General features: G+C 43.5%; 1 protein-coding gene across 2 annotated transcripts in view; it reads right to left on the minus strand.

Annotated features, from left to right (window-relative positions):
• LOC141088198 (peroxisomal acyl-coenzyme A oxidase 2-like) overlaps nucleotides 1–19982 on the minus strand; it is a 33158-nt gene extending 13176 nt beyond the window's left edge. Inside the window, exons 1-8 of one of the 2 annotated variants that reach the window (XM_073574127.1) lie at nucleotides 19709–19982; nucleotides 18372–18534; nucleotides 15772–15923; nucleotides 14075–14182; nucleotides 13857–13976; nucleotides 8863–8978; nucleotides 1191–1363; nucleotides 93–255 (exon numbers count right to left, since the gene is read on the minus strand). In XM_073574127.1, coding sequence (XP_073430228.1) covers nucleotides 93–255; nucleotides 1191–1363; nucleotides 8863–8978; nucleotides 13857–13976; nucleotides 14075–14182; nucleotides 15772–15923; nucleotides 18372–18534; nucleotides 19709–19853 — 1140 coding nt within the window. In that variant the 5' untranslated portion in view covers nucleotides 19854–19982. Of the gene's footprint in view, nucleotides 1–92; nucleotides 256–1190; nucleotides 1364–8862; nucleotides 8979–13856; nucleotides 13977–14074; nucleotides 14183–15771; nucleotides 15924–18371; nucleotides 18563–19708 lie in introns of both variants that reach the window. The other variant, XM_073574128.1, reaches the window with a different exon arrangement.
• Between the last annotated feature and the right edge of the window lie 1218 nt (nucleotides 19983–21200).

Raw genomic sequence — 21200 nt, forward strand, 5'->3', positions numbered from 1 at the left:
AATTTCCGGTTTGAGGTGCACATGTATATATCAGATCTTTATTCCCATTCTCTTGCCAAAATACAAGATTTTAACAAAAACCATCATTGTACCTCGGGAAGCAAGCTGAAGTTTTCCTTCCGGATTTTGCCGGACACGTCGTTGAAAAATTTTGCTACGTATTTGCCTGTGAAATGGATGGAATAACAAGTTGCCACCAGGGGTAAAAGTTTTTGCTGCTGAGTTTGGTAGTCAAGGATTTTTGGTTCTCGGTCCCTAGGGGAAAAATAATAAAGGTCAGAAAAATGAGGGAAAAGAAAAAAAAATTATGAACACAAAAAAGTGACCAAAATTAAAGTGCCTGATGTTTTCATACTGTAGAAATCATTGTTCTATTACAGGAAAAGCTTTAGTTTCCATTTAAAGGGCATGTGTCAGCATTTCAGTTAGAACCATGTTATTATTTTTTTCCCCTGCGGAGGCGCTGCAGGGAGATTGTACACTTCACACTTACATTACAGCAGATCAATAACAGAAAGTAGACAACCCCTTTAAGCAAAGGCTGGCATTATGAAGCTTAAACAAGAACGAGTGATGTCACCAAGTGAGCCTGTGATGTCACTAGAAGATGATGCAAAGTCAATGATACGACTGTCTATATTACACGGGAATATGTAGTTTATTAATTAGATGAAGTTTATAATTCCGTTATTAAAAAAAAGTTGGGTGACAGTTATGGTGGCTATTTGTTATCCCTCCAAAAAAAAGTGATTGCTTATTTAATGGGGTATTCTTATCTCCAATATCCTATCCCAATATGTAGCAGTTGTAATAATGATATTAGCCAAATACCTTCTATTTGAAATGTATAGTTCTTCCGATTCACTATGTTGCTTACCCCATATGCAGGGCATTGTACTAACTTTAGTCGTAACCATGGATACCTCTCATATAGTGACAGTTAGTGGTCATAACCATGGATACCGAAGCTACTGCAATGGCCTCCACATGGGGTAAGCAACATAGCGAATCAGAAGAACTATACTACATGTCTAATTGGAGGTATTTGCTAATATTATGATTACACCTACTACATATTGGGATAGGATCTTAGAGATGGGATATCCCTTTTAATGGCTGAATAGAAATTTTAAAAAGTTCACTCAAAATGTATACATAGAGTCCTGGAGACATATACATGGCAGACGTACCCCGGCTTTAACTCCGATTGGCGTCTGACAGCCGAGTATCGGACGGAGATGGTACAGGCCTTCGTCAGCGCCTCCAGCACCTCCTCCCGCAGCATGCCGACCCTCACCGCAATCATAGTGAAATAGTTTATCTTGTCAGATCCACGTTTGACATAGGAGCCATCGGGCAGAACCTGGTGCCAAGGAGGAAAACCAAATGAGATGTCTATACGATACAATGTGAATATACCGGCAGCCGCCCCGACGACATGTGCCCTGAGGTCTTTTAGAGAGGAGGGATTTTCTGTCCCCCCATACATGGAGGAGTGCGGTATCTTTTCTGAAAGCACAGGACATACCGTATTTTCCGGACTATAAGATGCACCAGACCATAAGATGCACCTAGGTTTTAGAGGAGGAAATTAGTAACATAGGAAAACAAATTGAAGCAAAAAATGTGGTCAATTCTGTACATTACCCCTATCCTGGTATATATGGTCCTCACATCCCTATCCTGGTATGCATGGATCCCTCATCCCTATCCTAGCAGGAATGATCACCCTAATCCCTATACTAGTATGCAAGGCCCCATCCTGGTGTAAGGGGTTGTATGAACGGTTATGTATATTCCCTTTATACCTCCCGGGTAAGTAGTTATTTTGCAGATCTGTAAATGTGATATTCTTAACTTGACTTTCCTGTATGCTGCTATATGTAACATATGTATATTTATCTGTAATGTTTTACATGTGATTGCTACTGTGAATATTTAATGCCCTGTCTGCTGTGTATAAGAAGATGCTCATTGTTTGTCATAGGGAAAGTGTAGTACCCAAGTTTAGCCACAAGATGGGGTACTGTTGTGAATTCTCTCTCTGGCTTCCCTCTGGTGATTACTGAAGATAGTGGAGCTGGTCAGATTGAGAGTTCTCTGTCTGAGCTCCCTCTGGTGGTTACTGGAGGTAGTGGAGCTGATCTGATTGACAGAGGCTTGCCACCTGATAATGAGGAAGACGATTGGAGATCTGGGGTTTCTGATTGGGATTTAAGACAGCTGACTCCCTCTATCCCTGCTGGTGATTTTCTTCTTGTGCCTCCTAAGGTCTGATATCTCCTGCTCTTTCCCTGCATGTTCAGCTAAGTGGTTCATTTGCTATTCTGTTTACATTTGATCTGGTTTTGCTTATCTCTGCTTTGTGCAGGTCAGCTAGCTCTGGCTGGGGCTGCGCTGAATCACCGCCCATATGTTACTGCATGTGCCAGTTTCGTTTTGTGCCCTTTTATATTGGTCTCTTTTTGCTTTGCTTTCAGAATATACCAGAGTGCTGATTAGTGGGGGTGAAGTCATGCGACTTCAGTGTTTTGTGCATCAGATGTGTTGGACTTTTTGCAGGGTTTTTTTGCGTGATTGCAGACAGTGTCTTTCCTTTCCTGTCCTGTCTAGCCAGTGTGGGCCCCATCATTTGCTCAGTCTATTTTTCTGCCTGCGTTTGTGTTTTCATCTTGTCTCACTGACAATATATGTTTGGGGGCTATCTATTCCTTTGGGGCTGCTCCGGGGCAGTTTCCCCTTTCTTGCTTTAGGCTTAGTTAGCTCTCCGGCTGTGCTGAGGCGTCTAGGATCATCGTAGGTACACTCCACAGCTACTGCTAGTTGTGTGGACAGGATCAGGGGTCTGCATCTGCTTAGTTACCAACCTCTCTGGTTTTCTGTGGCTTAGCCTGGGCCTGCTATCCTCCTCGGTGACCCATTCATAACAGGGTACATTATACTTTGAGAAATAGTACTGTAAATAGTTAACTTAGGAGCGGTCACTGTGGTTAAGACAGGAGGACTTCCTGATTACAGTCAGTTGGGACCATGGCGTCCATTGGCTCAGGTGGGCTCTATAGCCCGGGCACCATTGTGACCACGTAATGTTTAAGAGAGAAGCCCAACCTTCCAGGGCAGCAGGCCAGAACATCAACAGGCTAGAAGGACAGCAGGCCAGAACAGCAGCGGGCTACAGCAGTGTTGTAACAGAGCTAAGGACAAAGCCAGGACAGAACGGGGACGTAGGTGGCTCCATAATGTGGCAACTTATTGCATGGGCTGACTGATGCCCTCAGAACTGGGGTGAAACGGCTGATGGAACCCCCGAGAGCAGTGAGTTTGGACAGGGAGGACCTTGCGTCACCACATGAGACAGTGTAGAAGGGCAAGTCATTCACCATGTGGCAGCTGACTTCGTGGGCTGATGGGAACGCCTAACTGTAGCAAAGCTGGACAGGGAGGATGCTGAGGAACCGTATGATACGGTCCGACCCGGGTACGTGCTGTATGACAAGGAAAGGAGTACAGGGAAAGAGAAAGAAATGTGCATGATGGAACCTGTTGTTAATGCTGTGTTGAACATGGATGTGCTGCATAAAGAAACCAGTAAAGTTGTTCATTTGAAAGTTGAAATGGACTGTGTCTCAATTTGTGCTGACCTGTCTAGAGGGAGCCTTCAGAAATGCCGAGGAGACCCTGATGGAGCAGAAAGTGAATCCACAGGTATGCTGAGTAATAGACACTGTTTTCATGTGATGAGAGGTCAGGGCACAACTAAACAGCTGGCCTCGGTCATGACTACGGCCCTGGCCCTCCCTCACACTGGTATGCAGGTCCCCCCATCTCATCCTAGTATGCATGGTCCCATCCCTATCCTGGCATGCAGGGGCCCCATCTCGTCCTGGTATGCATGGCCCCATTCTTATAATTGGCCCCCATCCCCATCCTGGTATGCATAGCCCCATCAGAAAACATTAAAAAAACCCAAATCATTACACTTACCTACCCAGCGCTCCCTCGCAGTGTCCTGCTCCGGTGCCAGCAACCGCTTTATCAGGGACGGGCACTGAAAGCTTGGGGTCCCTGTGCAAGAAATGTGTCTGGGCCCCTCTCTTTCTATGGCGACAAAGCTACATATATATATTATATATATAGCCACACACACGTATATATATTACATAGTCTCCTTTATTATGTATGTTGCCATCCCTTATACAGTGCCCTCTCTTATTATGTACAGCACCGTTCCTTACATATTGGATTATATAGAGCCCTGTTTTTTATTACATACCATCCTGTCTTGTTAGCAGTATAATGCAATGACTGATGGAGCATGGGAAAGCTTCTTTTTTAATGGAGGAGCTAATGGACTGGTAGTCTGGTCACCGACTCCTCCATCAGCAGTCATTTTATATCTAACAAGAGAGGGGACTATGTAATAAAAAAGGGCGCTGTGAATAACAAAAATAAGAATACACTATGTAAGAGACAGCACTGTACATAACAGCAGAGGAAGCTATATAATAAGAGACAGCATCATAAAAAGTGACTACACTATATACTGAGGGATGGCGCTATAATAATAAGCGAGTACACTATTTACTAAGGGACTGTGCTATACATAAGTGAGTATACTATATACTAAGGGGCTCCTGCTATGTACAATAAGTGAGTACACTATATACTAAGGGACTGTCTGATAATAACGTCTTCCTCTATCTCCCCCTGTTCCTAAATCCATTATAAATCCTCCTTCCTCCCATCCCAATCCCCCACACCCCTCATTTTCCTCCTCCCCCGCCTCCCATTATTGTCCTCTCCCCCACCCCAATCATTGCCCTTTTGAAAACCTCCATCGTTGCTTTCTCCCCCACCACCCTCATCATTGCCCATTCCACCACATCCATCATTTCCTCTTCCCCCACCACCCCCATTATTGCCCTTTCCACCATGACCACCATTGTCCTTTCCGCCACCATCATTGTCTTTTCCCCACCACCCTCATCATTGCCCATTGCACCACCTCCATCATTTCCTCCTCCTCCACCACCCCCATTATTGCCCTTTCCACCACGACCATCATTGTCCTTTCCACCACCACCATCATTGCCTTTTCCCCACCACCCCATCCTTGTCCTTTCCATCATCTCCATCATTGCTTTCTCCCCCTCCACCCTCATCATTGCCCTCTCCATCACCTCAGCATTGCCTTCTCCCCATCACCTCCATCATTGCCTTCTCCTCCACCACCCCATCATTGTCCTTTCTACTTCTTCCATCATTGCCTTTTCCCCCACCAACCCCATCATTGCCCATTCCACCACCCCCATCATTGTCCTTTCAACTGCCACCATCATTGCTTTCTCTCCCAACACCCCTATCATTGGCCTCTCCATCACCCCCATCATTTCCCTCTCCTCCACCTACACACACACAGCACCATTTACTTCTCTGCATGTTCCCCCACAGCGACACACACACCTCAATTCTCCGCACGTTCTCCGGCAGCATCACCGTCGCCGGCAACTTCGTCTCTGTGGCACAGCCGAGGCGCTGAATGATGATGTCATCCAGCGGTGCCACTGATTGTGTAAGAGACAGGAAGTGAGGGCAGGAAGCAGGATGGATCGCTGCAGCTTTGCTACGCTGCCATTGTCTCTTGCAGGCAGCGGAACTGCAGGGATCTCTCCCTGCCCGCCGTACATGAGGGCAATCTGGCCAGGGGCCACCTGGAGCCTCAGGGCCAGATAAACAGGCCAGATTGCACTCATTATTAGCTGTCCTGCAGAGGCCCCCCTCCACCTCCGGACCCCGATGCAGCCACACTGGCTGCACATGCGGTATGTCCGCCCCTGCGCTTTATGTTTGTAATCAGCGCATGACAGGGACGTCATGCACTGCTCACAAGCAGAGGACAGCTGCCAGAATACTCACAGGGACTGTGCACGCAAAGAGCTGTGAGTATTCATTGCTCTTCAGTAGCGCGCAGTGTTAGCCACCGGCTTACAGCTGCTGCCGGCGGTTATGTGTGCCGCTACTTAATATTCATTTCTCTACATACCAGGAAGCGTCCCAGGATGGAGGGTCCTACATTCCAGGAAGGGTCCCAGGATAGGAGGGGGGCCATGATGGAGGGCCATATGTAACAGGAAAAAAGGGCTCAGGACGGAGGGGCATATGTACCAGGAAGGGTCCCAGGATGGAGAGGCATACTACCATGAAGAAGGGGCTCAGGATGGAGGGGCATACGTACCAGAAAGCGGCCCAGTATAGAGGGGCACAAATACCAGGAAGGTGCCCAGGATAGAGTCGCATATATACCAGGAAAGGGCCCAGGATGGAAGGGCATACCTACCAGGAATGGGACCAGGATAGAGGTGCATATATACCAGGAAGGGGCCCAGGATGAATCACATATACATCAGGAAGGGGGGGGCATACTGTGGGGGAAGTACGGTAAGAATTTGATCCCTTACTGATTGTGTCTAAAATTTTAAGGGTAGTTTAATTTTAACATTGAGAGATAGGATATCAAAAATAAAATCCAGAAAATCACATTGTATAAATTTATTTGCATTTTGCAGTGAGAAATACGTATTTGGCTCCTCTGGCAAACAAGACAATACTTGGTGGCAAAACCCTTGTTGCAAGTACAGCAGTCAGGCGTTTTTTGTAGTTGATGATGAGTTTTGCGCACATGTCAGGGAGGAATTTTGGTCCACTCCTCTTTGCAGATCATCTCTAAATCATTAAGATTTTGAGGCTGTCGCTTGGCAACTTGGAGCTTCATCTCTATCCATAAGTTTTGTATGGGATTTAGGTCTGGAGACTGGCTAAGGCCACTCCTTGACCTTACTGTGCTTCCTTTTGAGCAACTCCTTTGATGCCTTGGCTGTATGTTTTTGGCCATTGTCTTGCTGGAAGACCCAGCCACGACCCATTTTTAATGTCCTGGCAGAGGGAAGGAAGTTGTCACTCAGGATTTTACGGTATATGGCTCCATCCATTCTCCCACTGATGCGGTGAAGTAGTCCGGTGCCCTTAGCAGAGAAACACCCCCAAAACATAATGTTTCCTCCTCCATGCTTGACAGTGGGGACGTGTTCTTTGGGTCATAGGCAGCATTTCTCTTCCTCCAAACACGGCAAGTTGAGTTAATGCCAAAGAGCTCAATTTTTGTCTCATCTGACCACAGCACCTTTCACAATCACTCACTGAATCATCCAGGTGTTCATTGGCAAACGTCAGACGGGCCTGCACATGTGTCTTCTTGAGCAGGGGGACCTTGTGGACACTGCAGGATTTTAAACCTTTACAGCGTAATGTGTTACCAATCTTGGCATCTGTGGTCCCAACTGCATTGAGATAATTAACAAGTTCCCCCATGTAGTTTTAGGCTCATTTCTCACCTTTCTCATGATTAAGGATACCCCACGAGGGGAGATTTTGCATGGTGCCCCAGATCGATGTCGATTGACAGTCATTTTGTATTTCCTCCATTTTCTTACTATTGCACCAACAGTTGTCTCCTTCTCACCCTGCGCCTTACGTACGGTTTTGTAGCCCATTCCAGCTTTGTGTAGGTCTATGATCTTGCCCCTGACATCCTTAGAAAGCTCTTTGGTCTTGCCCCTTTTGTAGAGGTTAGAGTCTGACTGATTGAGTCTGTGGACAGGAGTCTTTTATAAAGGTGACTAGGTAAGACAGCTGTCTTTAATGCTGGTAACGAGTTGATTAGGAGCGTCTAACTGGCCTGTAGGAGCCAGAACTCTTAATGGTTGGTAGGGGATCAAATACGTATTTCTCACTGCAAAATGCAAATAAATTTATATAATTTATACAATGTGATTTTCTGGATTTTATTTTTGATATTCTATCTCAATGTTAAAATTAACCTACCCTTAAAATTATATAAAAGGAAAAAGATAGCCAGCTCACCTGTCGGCATGTGTTGTGGGAAGCACGGACCACGTGCAGTCATCATGTAGTAGTCAGAACAAAGTGGAAAAACGGTTCCGCTTCACAAAAAGTCCAATTTATTGTATAAAATATAGTCCAGAAACAGTAAAATTTACATGAGTAACAAATAGGCAAGGTTTTTGTTCGAAACGTGTAGCCTATTTGTTATTCATGTAAATTTTACTGTTTCTGGACTATATTTTATACAATAAATTGGACTTTTTGTGAAACGAGACCTTTTTTCCACTTTGTCCTTAAAATTATAGATTGTTCATGTCTTTGTCAGTGGGCAAACTTACAAAATCAGCAAGGGAAGCAAATAATTATTTCCCCCCAATGTATATACTGTATACCAGGAAGGGGCTCGGATGTAGCACATATATATATCAGGAAGGATTTTAGGAAGTGGGTGGGGTTTATGTCCCCCCTTCCTGATATATATGTGCTTCATCCTGGGCTCCTCCTGGGCATATATACCAGGAAGGGGCCACGGATGAGGCACATATTTACCTAGAAAGGGCCCAGTAGGGAGACATTATGACATAAATGGGAGGGGCAACTCGTAGGTTTCAAAAAGCTACAAAAGACCCACACATCTGACCAACATATGGGGGTTGAGGGAAGGGGACACGGGAAGTTATCATGTTTTCATTGGACTCTAATTACGCCACCGGTGAAGGACCTTTGGTCACATGACCACAATAATCGTCAAAAATTCTTTTAACCTTGAAAAAACCCTATAATGCAGAACTGGCTTTATTAGTACGGTTTCTGAGTCGTTATGGCTAGGGTCCTTTTTGGTGATGTAAGCCCTGGGCAATTACCCAGTTCATCCCCACCCAAAGCTAGTACTTGACTGTAGCTGCTATTTAATATTATGTGGCCTCTGTGGTGGCTGAATACACAGAATAGTCTCTGTACCTGCGAGTATCTGCTCAGCATGTTTTCCCTTGGGACTCGAATATTCCTCATTATGAGATAACCATTGTCAATATTCTCAAAAGACATCTTAGGCCCGATGTCCCCAACAGATATTCCTGGAACAAAAGGAAACATGATCTGTCCTGGTGATTAATGCACAAGAACCTGGTATAGCTCTGGATCAATTGTTCATCTACTAATATTATTCCCTTCAACAAAGACATTTAAAGGTTTTGTGGCATGTAATATATAATATATATATAATATTATCTCTATATATAAAAGTGAATGTATGTGTGTGTGTGTGTGTGTGTGTGTGTGTGTGTGTGTGTGTGTGTGTGTGTGTATTACCAACCAATCACAAAGCATCTTTCATTTCACCAGAGCTGTTTGAAAGAAGCTGAGCTGTGATTGGTTGCTATGAGCAACAGTTTTCCTTGCAACCAATCACTAAGCAAAGAAGCTGAGCTGTGATTGGTTGCTATGAGCAATAGTTTTCTCACTCCACAACAACACCTCAGCAGACACTGACCAGGTGGGAGAAATCTAGCATCCCCAGGAACATAAGCTCCCAGCCATTGTCTTCCCCCCAGATAGGAGCAGAGCACATGACAGAAATGAATCACCCCCTCCCTGCCCGTATCCCCATCACACATCCTCCATCCCGTAGGCACATCCTCCCTCTTAAAGGGATCTCCGGTATGGAAGTTAGGATATTAGGGGTAGTAGTCCAGTGGCTCTGGCTGAGAGGATGATGCGGGATATTAGGGGTAGTAGTCTGATGGCTCTGGCTGACGGGATGCTGTGGGATATTAGGGGTAGTAGTCCAGTGGCTCTGACGGGATGATGTGGAATATTAGGGGTAGTAGTCCGGTGGCTCTGACGGGATGATGTGGGACATTAGGGGTAGTAGTCCGGTGGCTGTGACGGAATGATGTGGGATATTAGTGGTAGTTGTCCGGTGGCTCTGGCTGAAGGGATGATGTGGGATATTAGGGGTAGTAGTCCGGTGGCTTTGACGGGATGATGTGGGATATTAGGGGTAGTAGTCCGGTGGCTCTGGCTGACGGGATGATGTGGAATATTAGGGGGAGTAGTCCGGTGGCTCTGGCTGATGGGATGATGTGGGATATTAGGGGTAGTAGTCCGGTGGCTTTGACGGGATGATGTTGGATATTAGGGGTAGTAGTCCGGTGGCTCTGACGGGATGATGTGGGATATTAGGGGTAGTAGTCCGGTGGCTCTGACGGCATGATGTGGGATGAGAAACATCTCTCATTCCACCAAAGCTGGTTAAAAGAAGCTGAGCTGTGATTGGTTGCTATGAGCAAGTTTTCCCACTTGACAACACCTCAGCAGACACTGACATGGTGGCAGAAATCTAGCATCCCTGGGAACATGAGCTCCCAGCCATTGTCTGCCCCCCCCCGAAAGGAGCACAGAGCACATGACAGAAATGAATCCCCCCTCCCGTGCCCATATACACATCACACATCCTCCATCCCATAGGCACATTTTCCCTCTTAAAGGGATCTCCGGTATGGAAGTCAGGGCAAATCCATCCAGCGCTTTGGTTTTGACCGCAGGCCTCTCTTAAAGGGATCACCGGTATGAAAGTTAGGACCGTTCCACTCAGCTCTGTGGTTCTGACCCCAGGGTCTCTTAAAGGGATCAATGGTATGCAAGTTAGGGCAAACCCACTCAGCGTTTTGGTACTGACCCCAGGCCTTTCTTAAAGGGATCTCCTGTATGGAAGGCAGGGCAAATCCATCCAGTGCTTTGGTTCTGACCCCATGCCTCTCTTAAAGGGATCCCCGGTATGGAAGTCAGGGTAATTGCCTTCAAATGCTCTGGTACTGACCCCAGGCTCTCTTAAAGGGATCTCCTGTATGGACGTTAGGGCAAATCCCTCAGTGCTCTGATTCTGACCCCAGCGTTCTATTAAAGGGATTATTGGTATGCAAGTCAGGGCAAATCCACTCAGTGCTCTGGTTCTGATCCCAGGCTTTTTAAAGGGATCTCCGGTATGGAAGTTAGGGTAAATCCCTCAGCGCTCTGATTCTCACCCCAGGCTTCTATAAAAGGGATCATTGGTATGGAAGTCAGGGCAAATCTACTAAGTGCTCTGGTTCTGACGCCAGGCCTCTCTTAAAGGGATCCCCGGTATGGAAGTTAGGACCGTTCCACTCAGCACTCTGGTGCTGACCCCAGGCTGACGGGATGATGTGGGATATTAGTGATAGTAGTCTGGTGGCTCTGGCTGACGGGATGATGTGGGATATTAGGGGTAGTAGTCCGGTAGCTCTGGCTGACGGAATGATGTGGGATATTATAGTAAATGTGACAATGCGGAGTGGGCAGGGCTCTACACTCAGCTTTATATATATATAGATATAATTATTATAATTTGCTACAACTAACCGTAGTTAGTTACTATGCCAGGGCAGCGCCAGGCTCTTCAGCTAGTACATATATATATATATACATATATATATATATATATATATATATATATGTGTGTGTGTATATATATATATATATATATGTGTATATATATATATGTATGTGTATAAATATTAGCTAAACCCTTTTTGTCAATTAGGTCTATTATTGGCTGCAGAATGAGTTAACTGAGAATTTGCTAGAGAGCTAGTTCTAACAGGGAAGTAAGAACTCTTCTGTCTTAGCTCCTCTCAGCTGATTTAACACCATAAGAAAGTCGAGCTGAACCTTGGGGGGCAAGTCATAAATCAGCTGAAGGAGCTCAGAAAGAGAGAGGTCAGAAAGAACTCCCTGATTGAGACTCACTTATCTCACTCTGCAGCCAGAGAGGATAAAAGGTGAACTGATATATAAAAATTATATGCATCTGAGAGGAAAAATTGAAAAAATTAATTGCCCCTAAAGGGGTCTGTATTTTATTTTAAAGAAGGTTCGCCAGCTTAAAAGTTACCAATTTTTTCTCTTGATCAAGGCCACACACAACCTATTGATTTGAATAGACACTGTGTAATACCTCATTTCACCTATGGTGGCGCAGTAAGGAAAATTAAAACTTCCTGCTAGGTTTCCTTCCCCAGGGCCGCGATCAGGACATATTGGCGTATGGGGCCCGGTGAGCAGAAGCAAGGGGGATGGGGTCCCGGCCCAAACTCCCCCTCTTTTGCTTCTGCTCATCGGGCCACAGGGGCAAGATTCAACCAATTCAATAACTGAATGTGCGTCCTCTGCTTTGACCATCATCTTCCTGCACTGCATTAGTTAAGAGACGCCAGCCAATCAGAGGCCAGTAGCTAACGTCAGTGCCACAGACGGTCGGTGAGCACGGACGGATGGAAAATCATATGGAGATAGGATGGAGACACATTGAGGCCAGGAATGAGACACGTTATTACAGGAAGGGGCCAAGTCATGGGACATTATCACTGTAGGGACTATTTAAACGATAATAGCACTGCTGTGATGTATTTTATTTTTGAGGATACTGTTTTCATGGGGGTGATTACTGTGCAGGGCGACACGATGTCTCTTATTTTCTTCAGTGCATAAGTTGGGAAATGTGCTCTGGAAACAGTGCTCCAGATAACTTTGTTATTTTCTGCAGAGACGAGTCCTGGCTGGAAGAAGTAATGGCGATCTGTGCTGGATGAAGAAAAGCAAAGATAAAGGACTTCAGCTAGAGACATCACTGAATTACCTGTACACTTATACTATACACTGTATACTATGTACAGAGCTCCTGTGTATAATGTCATTTATGGTAATTTTACTATTGTGGGTTTTTTATGTTTATTAATGATCAGTATTGTAGTATTCAGTCACTGTGTGCTGGTAATATGTGGTCTGGTCATGGTATGATGGTATTTGTCTTGTATGCGGTATTATTCGGTCACTATTTGGTGGTAGTATGTGGTCTGGTCACGGTGTGATGGTATTTGTGCCTTGCATGCTGTATTAGTCACTATGTGGGGGTAGTATGTGGTCTGGTCATGGTGTGGTGGTATTTGTGTCTTGCATGCTGTGTTATTTAGTCACTATGTGGTGGTAGTATGTAGTCTGGTCATGGGACTTGTGCCTTATATGCGGTATTATTAGGTCACTGTGGTGGTAATATGTGGTCTGGTTATGGTGTGATGTATCTGTCCCTTGTATGTGATATTATTGGTCATTTAAAAAATTGTATGTGACACATTCCCTAATGAACAATAAATAAAAATAGACCTAAAAAGAGTATTGGATATTTAAGAAATGTTTAATAGGTTACAGTACAGTAGGGCTTTGCCACAAGAGTCCACCTTGTTGTGGTGGTGGCTAAAAAAAAATAGCTGATGGCTAAGTACGTGATCTGGTGTTTGATGGCAACTAATGTGTAATTGGTGAGGACGAGGTGCCGAAGTGGAGTTTTTCTAAGAGTCGTCAGTGGGACTGTGAAAGGTTCAGATGAGGAGGGGGGTGGGCTATGAGTTGGGGTGGAGCCTGATTAGAGTGTCAAGGGTGCCCCATAATTTTGCCAGTATCGGGCCCCTGAAATTTCTTGTGCAGCCCTGTCCTTCCCCACAATGTCCTAGAAGGTGACACTAGTAGTGCACATAATAAAAGGGAATCTGTCAGCAGGTTTTTGCCATGTAAGCTGGTAGCAGCATAAAGTAGTGTAAGAGAACCTGATTACAGGGATGTGTCACTTATTAGGCTGTGTGCTGACTGTAGTTTTAATGCAATCCATGCTTTATCTGCAAAACAAGATGTCACAGGCCAAACCAGCCAACTTGTCTAACCACGCCCTCACTTCTGATTAACAGCAAGCTGTCAATCGGGAGTGTGGGCGGAGTTATACACCATTTTGCAATATGAGGCTACATCTACAGAAAGGATTCTAGCAAAACAGCACCAAGCAGTCCACTAAGTGTCACATCACTGGAATCAGGGTCTCAGCCCCGACATTATGCTTCTCTCAGATTACGAGCTGAAATGGTGTATTAAACTCGGGATATTACCTGGGAGTGGAGAGTGGTCCTTAAGACTTCTAACCTGGACTATGAACGGATGCATGCCGTACTTCTTCCCGTTGCTGTAAAGCTGGGCGAGGACCACAGCATGAGTGCAGGTTTTTCCTACTGTACATATGAAAAAATAAAAAATGTACAGAATTTTTTTTTTCTGAAAAATTAAAAGACTAAAATTCGAGAAGTTACTAATGAAAGATATTACGTACAATCCCCGGGCCACCATTTAGTCGCTGTTATCTGTGGGGTGTCTATTATAAATTCCTGGGTGCTAGGGTCAAAAGTGGCTGTGGTTTCTAATCCCCGCAGGTTTGTCCCTGCAAATACAGAACAGAAATGGTTAAAATTTGCTTTGAGCCGATGTGTCAGCGACGCAGAAATGAATTCTAGAGACATAAAACAAACATGGCGACACAGCTGGTAACCCGTGACATGGCAGCGGATCCTGGCCTCTTGCCTACAGCGATTGCCTTCACTGGCAAGAATCCTGTATCAGTTGTTAACTTAAACACAGAGAAACACAGTACAACAAAAGTGAAAAAATACCCTGCTGTAAAAAAATATCTAACAATAAACAGCAAGTGCTCAATAAACAGCAAGTGCTAGTAAAAAGATGATAACAAAACAGGGTATTTAGTTGATACTTTTTTTGTTCACTGTGTGTGCATGGCCCATGCGTTTGTATTCAATTGGTTTCTTGCTTTTGCAAGTTTTTGGGAGGCCTCCACCCCTCTCTTGTGGGCCATGCACATATAAAGCCGTCTTACACAGTGTGTCCACATTGGACATTCCCTTTCTGAATCCTGCTCATATAGGTACTGTTCACATGGTCAGGCTTTAAATTAATTGGTTAGGACTGCTCTGATGGGGTTACCTTGGCGTTTGGTAGAGCGGCTTAGTATACATTTTTTGTAAAAAACGTATCAACTAAATACCCTGCTTTGTTATCATCTTTTTACTAGCACTTGCTGTTTCTTGTTAGATATTTTTTTTACAGCAGAGTATTTTTTCACGTTTGTTGTGCTGTGTTTCTCTGTTTCAGTCTCTTAGTGGTGTAAAGCACTGTCCTACCGACGTCTTCACTGTGTGTGCATGGCCCATGCTTTTGTATTCAATCTGTCATTAACTTTTCTGTTATTCCCTGGATCAATTATTAACTTTTAAAAAGTAATCGCTGCTTTGTTTTTTATTTCAGAGATCAATAGTCCTCATGAAAATACGAAACTTGTGATAAGATTATCAGAGAAGTCGGTTTCTATCTCCTGCTGGACTGAAAATCTTTATTCAGGGAAGATAAATTTTCACACATGACTGAAAAAGGAGATGACAGTTGGTGCTTGTAAAATTCTATGGAGAGGAGGAGGAGCTAAGGAAATTCTACTGAAAGGAGATGACAGTTGGTTGTTGTAAAATGCTATAGAGAGGGGGAGGAGCTAAGAACGGTCTACTGAAAGGAGATGACAGTTGGAGGTTGTAAAATTCTACAGAGAAGGGGGAGGAGCTAAGGACATGATACTGAACGTTCCATAGAACTTTATAAGCACCAACTATCATCTCAGTTATGGTATAGTCTGTAGTCACTGAAGACAGTTTTACCCATGAATTGAAAATGAATGGTCAGAAGGAGAAAGAAGCGGATTTCTCTGATAAAATATATTACAAAAGTTTCTTATTATCACATGTACTACTTATTTCTGAAAAAATATCAAAACAAACTTTGTCAGCCCTTTTGATCATACATACGCCCTAAGTCTTCAGCAGAATTCATAAATCTTAAAATGAGGATTATTCAGCCATTCAGACAAGGATTTTCATAATAAGATCACCAGCCTCCTCAGGTCCAAGTAATCAATATAATAATGTTTGAACAAATACATTTTAAAGATCTAGCCAAGCATGAACTTACCATGTCCCAGTTCAGTTTGTGCATAGGTTCCAAAGATTTTATAACTATTTCCAAGTGGCAGCCACTTGGAAATTTGCTCATCTGTGCCCAGGGCACTGATAGTTGTCAAGAATAGTTTGTGTATATTAAAACCAATTTCTCCTCCCACCGCTCTATAATAATAAAAAAAAAAATCATAAGGCTGTAATGTCAAGAGTCAACTCGCACTAACAATTTTCCAAGATCTCAATTCCTTATCATGTAGAGTTCCTTCAAACACATCATCTCTCATAAGCGCTCTGATCTGAGGACCTTCCTTCAGTTTTGCTGGTGAAATGCTGGAGAATTTCTGTGAAATGTACTGGAACCCCTGTGAGTTTGTCTTTAAAATGGCTTTCACAAAGTTTTTAATCAATCCCAACTTTATATGTAGTGGAGGAAGAAAGATTTTTGTTGGAGCAGCTAAAGGATCATGCTGAACATTGTCTCTACATGGAGCGCAGATGTTTCTCTGTCCCCAATCACGACCAACATAATGCTCTACTGTATTTCTACTGTCCCATAAACAAAAGAAGCAACATTATTTTGTGAAACCTCCTTGCATTCCCATTAGCAGACCAATCAATTTCAAATCTCCACAGGACCTGTTGAAGCGTATTGAGCGCAAAACGGCTGTTGTCCGTCTTTCAGCACATTGCTCCAGTGCCTATGCTGATGCCTTGCGTATGTGAAATAAAGTGATTTGATTCACATGAACGGTGAGTGCCATCCTATTTTTTCTTTCCCTTCCATTTCAATATGATCGCTTGCACAGTGCTCCTTGAGATGTTTAAAGTTTTGGAAGTTATTTTGTATCCAAATCCGGCTTTAAACTTCTCCACAACAGTATCACGGACCTGCCTGTTGTGTTCCTTGGTCTTCATGATGCTCTCTGTGCTTCAAACAGAACCCTGAGACTATCACAGAGCAGGTGCATTTATACGGAGACTTGATTACACACAGGTGGATTATATTTATCATCATTAGTCATTTAGGACAACACTGGATCATTCAGAGATCCACAATGAACTTCTGGAGTGAGTTTGCTGCACTGAAAGTAAAGGGGCCGAATAATATTGCACGCCCCACTTTTCAGTTTTTGAATTTCCCAAAAAAATTAAAATAACCAATAAATTTTGATCAACTTCACAATTGTGTCCCACTTGTTGTTGATTCTTCACCAAAAATTTACATTTGGTATCTTTATGTTTGAAACATGATATGTGGGAAAAGGTTGAAAGAACTTTTCAACCTTTTCCCACATATCATGCTTCAAACATAAAGATACCAAATGTAAATTTCAGCCCCAGGGGGCTGAAAACTTTCTCATGGCACTGTAACTATATTGTATACAGTTGTGGGGTAAACGGGTCAGCCTATTCCTTACAGATGAACATTTGCAGACAGGCAGTTTCTCAGTGTGATATTGGCTGTATTCAGGTTCTCTCTCTGTGGAGACCCTCACTCAGTTACACCTCAGTGGCTGAGCTGTTTTCTTCCCTCTGAGGTGACTTACCCTCCCAGAAATGCAAAATCCTCTCACAATAGCGGCTGTCCTCTGCCTTCCCTTCTATCTCCCTGTGGCAGGGCTCAGATCCCTGTAGACTCCTGTCTCCTGTCACAGTCCCACATACCAGTCCTTGCTGCCATCACCATCCTTTTCTGACTGATTCAAATCTTACCGCCTCATAACAGTTAGCTCCTCCCCATAACATGTGACTTTCCGAGAATCAGTCATTGACTGACTGCACGGTCAATACTCCTTCCCATAAAACTCACTAAAACCTTTACTGATGTTGTCCCTGTAAGAAAGTTCACAATTAAGTAATAAAAAAAATACTTCTATCTCAGCAAAGCTAAGCATATTTTTGGAAACAGCACATCAAACTCCATAAAACAAACATATTACCATTGTTACTTCGCTGATGATTTTTTTGTGTTGACCATGACCAGTGTTATTTTATATAATAGACTTTTTTTTTCACCCCCCCTCAATGGAACAACTGAGGTTAGTAACAGCAATTTAGACTGGCTTTTTATTTAACTATTTTTAATTTCACACATTGTGCCCCCCATAAATTCATAAAAGACCCTTTGGTTGCATTTCAACAGTTGAAAATTTTTTTTTATCTAATTTCCCCTGTAACTTGGGCTGGGATATTGGCCCGTGTACAGTAGAAATGCATTATTTTGTTTACTCTCGGGTATTGCAGCAAATTTTGCAATTTTTCTTTTTTTTTTCTTTCCCGTTTACGTGTTTTCCACTAAATAACCTGTTATCACTGGCAGCACTAACGTGGGGTGACAGAGATCATTTGATCCTTGAGCACAATACAAAGAGCTTATTGAGCAGAATGTAGCCTGGAAAGGAGAGGACAGAATTGATGAATAATTGCTTTTTTCTGTTCCTTAGGGGCCACGGCAGGCAGCCAAAGACCCGACCTTTCCCTAGAGTAACACCAAAAAGACATTGGCCTGAAAGCATTAGGGCAGTGCCTGGAGAGCTCCGGTCCGGGGTACATTGGTGGATGCCCATTATGCCTCACCTTTATCAGTCATATATAAGGATCTTGATAACTAACCTGACTATATAGGCAAACTCTCGTCCGTTTTCTTCCCATCCCATTTCCTTCAACTTTTTCTTTATGTGGATACTGTTCCTGACGGCTCCTTCATATCTCTCCGCGCGGGTCTTGAAGTACAAGAATTCTCGGCTGAAGACAGGGTCCTTGATAATGGCGCTCACTAAGGAAATTAGAGTTGATATGTGCATCTGTTAGAATGCAAAATAATGTAGGAGTTATTCCACCACCTCTTTTGTCCAGCATGGAGAGTAATGAAACTTTTGCAAACAATTTTATTAGGGAGATTTGTCTTCATTCCTGAAAAAAAAAATTACATAAAGTTGGCTTCTAACCTCTGCTTTTTCCCCTCAGTCTATTCACATGCACAAATATCAAAACATACTTATTTGGAGAACAGATGATAGCAGTGATGGATCAGCTGACCCATCACTGCCATCATCTGTACTCCAAATGAGCATGTTTTGATATCTGTGATATCTGTACAGCTAAAGGCAGGGAAATAATAAAAAAAGCAGTGGTTAGAAGCCACTTTCATGTTTTATTTATTAATTTTTTTACAAGAATGAAGACAAAGCATTGTGTTTGGAGCAGTGATGCATGTCGTCACTGTCGGTGCAGGTTACTTCAGATCAATGCACTTCAGCACGGAGTTGAGCCTGTTGTGACTCTCGAGCTTCAGCTTGACAACATATTTATGGCCTGTAGTTTAGAAACAGCTGAAAACCATTTTGCTTTCAGGTGACTGATTGCTTGTACATTATTACACGTCTGGAGGCATCGCTGCAGGATAAACAGTTAGCCTGCTGTATGTAAAATCATAGACGACGCATCCCCATGCATTTTATCTAACGGCAATCAGCTATACTACATTTACATACAGAATTTTATTTTTATGCCACTTAAAATTTGCTACATAAACCCATTAATAAACAAAAAAAATACTTTAGTCACCCTCCCCAGGTCTAGCATTTAGTACGAGTCTGCGATTCTAAGCAGCAAGTGCTGTCAACGTGGGCGAAGCTGCTGAGCTCAGTGAGCGACAGACAACAGGCGCAGCTGCAAAGACTCAGTGCTGGGCACAGTGAGTAAAAATGTGTTTGTCTTTTTCCTCCTTCAAACAAATTGCAGCCAGGTTTGTGTGTTGTTGTTGCTGCTGCTGTTGTTGTTGCGGTGCTGTTGTTGCTGCTGCTGCTGTTTTTCAAGTTAAAGCTAATTAGTTTTGCCAATACCGTAAAATGCTGCGGATTTTATGTGCGCAAAATCAGCCATGTGTGAACTGAGCCGAATAGGTGAGAAGTCCTACACAGAGACCGGCGTCCTGAAGAAGCTCTTACCTATTGCTCTTCTGAGGCGGGTTTCCTCAGCTCCTTCATCCAAAATGTTAGTGAGGGTCTCCACATTGAAGGAAGGGCATTCCCTCTCGCTGCCGAGGTCGGGGTTGACGTCTCTTCCTGCAGAACTCACTTTCCACCAGGCCATTGTGTATTGGGAGCTGCGCCTTTGCACTGGTTGCTCTGGGACTGTCCTGGATCGTGACTTTGTAGAGGCAGGACTCTTAGCACAGGGCAGGAGTGAGGAGGAGCAGGAGCAGATCAGCTGGGGAAGAAGGGCAGAGACCACACACAGCTAAAAGGGATCACAAATAGATAAAAGGGACTAAAAGGAGGTGTTCCCATACAGGCAGCAAAATTCTCCAGAATGTTGAGCAGAAAATCTTCTTAACTCTTTTCTAACCAGACTTTCAAGTTCAAAGTTTCATAAACAAGAAAAGATGCGGCGAACCATAATCTGAGCAGTATGCAAAATCTAAGATCAAAGGGTGCTACGGTATGTATGGAAACACAAGCGTATACGAGAGAAAAAAAGATAGGAACATAAATACAGATCGTGCACACCCTGGGAATTATTAAATTTAAATGTGCTTTATTGTAAACATAAAATATCATCAAGACATAAAATATAAAAACATTTCAAACCACATACAGAAAGTAGGTTTTAGAAGTACCGGTGCTTCTCACAAAATTATAATATCATCAAAAAGTTAATTTATTTCAGTTCTTCAATACAAAAAGTGAAACTCGTATATTCTATAGAGTCATTACACACAGAGTGATCTATTTCACATGGTTATTTCTGTTAATGTTGATGATTATGGCTTACAGCCAATGAAAACCCAAAAGTCATTATCTCACTAAATTAGAATACTTTATAACACCAGCTTGAAAAATGATTTTAAAATCTGAAATGTATGATCAGTAAATGCACTCAATACTTGGTCGGGTCTCTTTTGCATCAATTACTGCATCAATGCGGCGTGGCAGGAGGCGATCAGCCTGTGGCACTGCTGAGGGGTTATGGAAGCCCAGGTTGCTTTGATAGCAGCCTTCAGCTCGTCTGCATTGTTGGGTCTGGTGTCTCTCATCTTCCTCTTGACAATACTCCATAGATTCTCTATGGGGTTAAGGTCAGGCGAGTTTGCTGCCAATAAAGCACAGTGATACTGTTGTATGTAAACCATGTATTTGTACTTTGCTCAGTGTGGACAGGGGCCAAGTAGAGTTGAGCGACTTTGGTCGGATCGGGTTTCATGAAACAAAATTTGTTTCAGATGGATGAAACTGGTCCGACTAGGGCAAAAAAAGTCGGAGTTTCGTCCGAAACCCGACCCCAATGCAAGTCAATGGGAAATAAAAGTTGGCATTGAGCGGATGACATTCATCCACTCAATGCCGACTTTTAATCCCCATTGACTTGCATTGGGGTCGGGTTTCGGACGAAATTCTGACTTTTTTTGCCATAGTTGAACCAGTTTCATCTGAAATAAAT

This window comes from Dendrobates tinctorius, unplaced genomic scaffold (assembly GCF_039654945.1).
Source record: "Dendrobates tinctorius isolate UK_male_01 unplaced genomic scaffold, ASM3965494v1 ptg000038l, whole genome shotgun sequence".
Classification (NCBI taxonomy): domain Eukaryota; kingdom Metazoa; phylum Chordata; class Amphibia; order Anura; family Dendrobatidae; genus Dendrobates; species Dendrobates tinctorius.